This window comes from Arachis duranensis, chromosome 8, assembly GCF_000817695.3.
Source record: "Arachis duranensis cultivar V14167 chromosome 8, aradu.V14167.gnm2.J7QH, whole genome shotgun sequence".
Lineage (NCBI taxonomy): Eukaryota > Viridiplantae > Streptophyta > Magnoliopsida > Fabales > Fabaceae > Arachis > Arachis duranensis.
The window spans coordinates 13,832,591-13,837,578 of NC_029779.3; the positions used below are offsets into that span (position 1 = coordinate 13,832,591).

Sequence of the window (4,988 nt, forward strand, 5' to 3'; positions counted from 1 at the left end):
TTTCTTTCCTATTTTAGTTTCCTATAAGTATTTTTATTTTGAAACGTACTCATGGTTAAGATGTCTATTTCACTTTAATTCAAATTCCAACGCTTTAGCGCTACTCATTTTCCGCTCTACGCGTATTTCCTCCTGCCTCACGTAACGATTAAGTCATTCTTTTTCTTGGATCAAGTGTGGCACCTTATTTTAAAGACCTCCACGATAGTATAAAACTTAGGGTGTTACATTATTGGTATCAGAGCAAAGTCGATCCTAGGAGATATGACTAATGAAACCTCTTCCTATGGTTATCTATAAACAGGGGACCCATGGCAAGTCGTGGACGCCCGCGTGGAACAGGCTCGAGCTCCTCAACCCTAGCAAAGCACATGAAGGAGATGGCCAAGGCAATGAAGGAGCAGGCCCAAGCCACTACTCTGATAGCTCAACAACTGTCCACTGGGGGCAGGGACCCCAATACTCCCAGACTAGAGGAGGGACAAACCCGTACAACTTTTGCTAACTTCAAGAAGATTGGTCCGCCTGAATTCTGTGGGGCCCTCGACCCTGATAAGGCAGAGGAATGGCTGACAGAAATGGAGAAAGTATTCACAATTTTTCCATGCACTGAGGTGCAGCAAGTGAATTACGCTACCTTCATGCTCAAAGCTGATGCCGAATTTTGGTGGGATGGAGCAAGACGGTTGTTGGAGGATGCTGGAACAGATATCAGCTGGGCCACCTTCAAGGAAGCTTTTTACAAGAAGTACTTCCCCCTTTCTGTTCGAGAGTCCAAGAAGATGGAGTTTCTTCAGCTGAAGCAAGATAGGATGAGCATTGCAGAATACACAGAGAGGTTCGAGAGGCTCTGCAAATTTTTCGCAATGTATAAGGCTAATCCAGATGAAAAGTGGAAATGTATGAAGTATCAAGGAGGGCTCAGGGCAGAGATCCTAACCGCAATAGCCCCACTGGAAATCCGGGAGTTCTCCTCCCTTGTTAGCAAGTGCCAAGTGATCGAGGAATGCACCAAGAAACTAGCGTCAGAAAGAAGCGAGGCTTTCAAGAAAAGGCAGCTGAATCAAGGATTCTCTCAGCAGCTGTCGTAGAAGAAGGCCGAAGACCTACAGGAAGGCAATCTCAATAGGGCACGAACCGCCAGAAACCTCCCACTGCCACCTCACCAAAGGCCACCGAACTCAAGGAGTGTGCCTCGTGTGGAAAGCAACATAGGGGCAGGTGCCTGGCCGGGCAAAATGTCTGCTTCCGGTGTTTCCAGCCAGGACATATCGCCAGGGAATGTCCAGCAGTTCCCCCACCCTCTGCCGATGCACCCCAACGTCAAGGACGAGTCTTTGCCCTCAGTAGCGAGGAAGCCCACCAGTCAGAAGATCGAATCGAGGGTAAGTGCACAATTAATGGAGCTCCTTTAACTATCCTATACGATACCGGTGCTTCTCATTCATTTATATCTCTCTCTGCTACTAGTAGAATCAGTTTATGCATGACCAAACTACCATATGTCCTACTAGTGACCACCCCAGCCGGTAAGAGTGTCGAAACTCAGCGGGTTTGTCAGAGGGTTTGCATCCTCATTTCAGATAGATTATACCTTGCTGACCTAGTGTGCCTCCCTTTAGTAGGATTAGACATCATCCTAGGAATGGATTGGCTCAACGAAAACCGAGTCTTGTTGGATTATTTTGAGAGAAAAGTCATCTTCCCTTCTCAATCCATACGAGACACACGTGATCTTCCAAGATCCTCCGAAGACACACGTACAAGGCAAGGATATGCCTTGCTAAACTCGGTAAAAGCAGATTCCCATTAGGAGTTCTGTGAGATACTAGTAGTACAAGACATTTCAGATGTCTTCCCCGAAGATATACCCTCGTTTCCCCCAACACGAGAGGTTGAGTTCTCCATAGAACTGATGCCTGGGACAGGGCCAATCTCCATAGCCCCTTACCGGATGGCTCCATTGGAACTCACTGAACTGAAGAACCAACTAGAGGAGCTGCTACGAAAAGGATTCATCCGACCAAGTGCCTCTCCCTGGGGAGCTCCAGTATTGTTTGTGAAGAAAAAGGACAGCAGCATGCATCTCTGCGTGGACTATAGGCAACTCAACAAAATCACGGTGAAGAACAAGTATCCCCTCCCAAGAATAGATGACTTAATGGACCAACTACAAGGTGCAACAGTGTTCTCAAAGATCGACCTGAGATTAGGGTATCATCAAATAAGGGTAAGAGAGGAAGACATTCCAAAGACAGCATTTCGAACGAGATACGGACACTACGAGTTCACAGTAATGTCTTTTGGGTTGACCAATGCCCCCGCCGTCTTTATGGACTACATGAATAGAATTTTTCGACCTTACCTCGACGGTTTCGTGGTGGTATTCATAGATGATATTTTAATTTTCTTCAAGACAGAAGAAGAACACAGGGAGCACTTGCGTGTAATACTGGGGACCCTTCGAGAGAAAAAGTTGTACGCGAAACTATCCAAGTGTGAGTTTTGGATGAAGGAGGTACAATTTCTTGGACATATGGTTTCCAGCAACGGAATATCAGTAGATCCCAGTAAGATAGACTCGGTACTAAACTGGGAAAGGCCGACGTCAGTCACAGAAATAAGGAGTTTTTTAGGATTGGCGGGCTACTATAGAAGGTTCATAAGAGGGTTTTCTCAACTAGCCCTGCCGTTAACTCGTTTAACCAGGAAGGATACCCCGTTTACTTGGACGCCAGATTGCGAAAGAAGCTTCCAGGAGTTAAAGTGTCGCTTGACATCCGCCCCAGTACTAGCCTTACCTAACCCCGACATGGCCTTCGAAGTTTAATGCGATGCCTCAGGACAAGGATTGGGTTGCGTACTAATGCAATGCAAAAAGATAGTGGCGTATGCGTCAAGACAACTGAAGACCCATGAAGCCAACTATCCAACTCACGACCTTGAACTAGCCGCGATAGTATTTGCGTTGAAGACATGGAGGCATCATTTGTATGGAGTTGGGTTTCAAGTATTCTCCGATCATAAGAGCTTAAAGTACCTGTTCGACCAGAAGGAACTCAACATGCGACAAAGGAGGTGGATGGAGTTTCTTAAAGATTATGACTTTGTTCTAAATTACCACCCAGGAAAGGCTAACTTGGTGGCTGACGCTCTGAGTCGGAAGGTACTCAAGGCATCATGGCTAATGATAAAAGAGGCAGAGTTGATAAAGAATTTCAGAGACATGAACTTACAAGTCACCCTCGCTCCAAAAAGCATACGTCTGAACCACCTAACAGTGGCAAGTCAATTCAAAGAACAAATAACTAAGGCACAGAGTTCCGATCCTGATTTTCAAGAAACCCTGCGCCTTGTCAAAGAAGGAAAATTGAAAGGCTTCACCGAAGGAGAGGACAAGGTGTGGAGATACCAAGGACGAATTTGTGTCCCAAAGGAAGGCGATCTTCAAAGCAAGATTGCGGAAGAAGCCCACAAAGGAGATTTTACCATTCATCCTGGCATGACGAAGATGTACCATGATTTGAAAAAGATGTTCTGGTGGCCAGGGATGAAAATGGATTTAGCTACAGTCGTGAATATATGTCTGGTTTGTCAGAAGGTAAAAATCGAACATCAGAAACCATCAGGGGTATTGCAACCCCTTGGCATCCCAGAGTGGAAATGGGAGGACATATCGATGGATTTCGTCATGGGACTACCTCGTACTCAAGCAGGGCGTGACGCTATATGGGTCATCGTGGACCGACTTACAAAGACTGCCCACTTTCTACCAGTTAAGGCGACCGACTCATTGGAAAGACTAGCCACGCTGTATATCAAAGAGATCGTGAGGTTATATGGGGTACCAACAACCATAGTCTCGGACAGAGACCCAAGATTTACCTCGAGGTTTTGGAACGCACTGCAGAAGGCATTCGGGACAAAATTGTGCCTGAGCACATCGTACCACCCGCAAACAGATGGACAAACGGAGAGGACCATCCAGACGTTGGAAGACATGTTACGAGCTTGTGTCCTGGACAGACCAGGGAAGTGGGAGAGTCACCTACCACTGATCGAGTTTGCTTATAACAACAGTTACCATGGTAGCATCGGGATGGCACCATATGAGGCACTGTACGGGCGAAGATGCCAATCTCCTTTATGCTGGTACGGACCAGAAGATAAAGGCTACTTAGGACCGGAGTTAGTAAGACAGACCACAAAAGATATCAAGAGGATAAGAGAAAGAATGCGCACTGCCCAAAGTCGACAAAAGAGTTATGCAAATCAACGAAGAAAACCCCTCAAATTTCAGGAAGGCGATCACGTATTCCTAAAAATCACCCCCACCACCGGGGTAGGGAGGGCTCTTAAGGTACGAAAACTAAGCCCCCGGTACCTGGGTCCATTCCAAATCCTCCAGCGTATAGGAAAGTCGGCATACCAGCTTGCCCTACCACCAAATCTATCAAGACTACACAACGTGTTCCACGTGTCCCAACTCCAAAAATACCAGCACGATCCAAGCCATGTGTTGCAACAAGAGGATGTAACACTCAAAGACGACCTGACTTTTGAACTACCAGCCGTAGAGATTGTAGACAGAAGCATGAAGCAACTAAGGAACAAGACGATACAACTGGTAAAAGTGGCATGGGGTAGCGGCAATTCCAGAGACTACACATGGGAAAAAGAGGCAGACATGAGACAGAAGTTTCCAAACTTATTTACAGGTAACAATCATGGTGAGGATCTTCTTTTCTCCATAACAATAGGAAATTCCAGTAAGACCCCTAAGTTATTTAAGACGACCCTTATCGACCAAGTTCAGACATGAAATTTGGGGATAAATTCTTTTCGTACGGGGGTGATAATGTAACAACCACCCCTTCTAGAAACAAAATTAAACTTCGAAGTTTGAAAATCAATTAGGAGATAAGATTAGAATTTTTGAAATTTTGGATAGGAACCTAGTAACCACCCTCAGTTTGAAATTTAAAATA

The 4,988-nt window shown here is 45.7% G+C and overlaps 1 protein-coding gene across 1 annotated transcript; it reads left to right on the forward strand.

Moving 5' to 3' along the window:
- The first annotated feature begins 311 nt into the window (after positions 1–311).
- Positions 312–1,091, forward strand: LOC107460918 (uncharacterized). The gene has a single exon (XM_016079343.1). The coding sequence runs from the start codon at positions 312–314 to the stop codon at positions 1,089–1,091; it is 780 nt and encodes a 259-aa protein (XP_015934829.1).
- Positions 1,092–4,988: the final 3,897 nt, after the last annotated feature.

Bases quoted from the DNA above. Each gene is read 5' to 3' on its own strand.
- LOC107460918 (XM_016079343.1), top strand. From the start codon at position 312: ATGGCAAGTCGTGGACGCCCGCGTGGAACAGGCTCGAGCTCCTCAACC.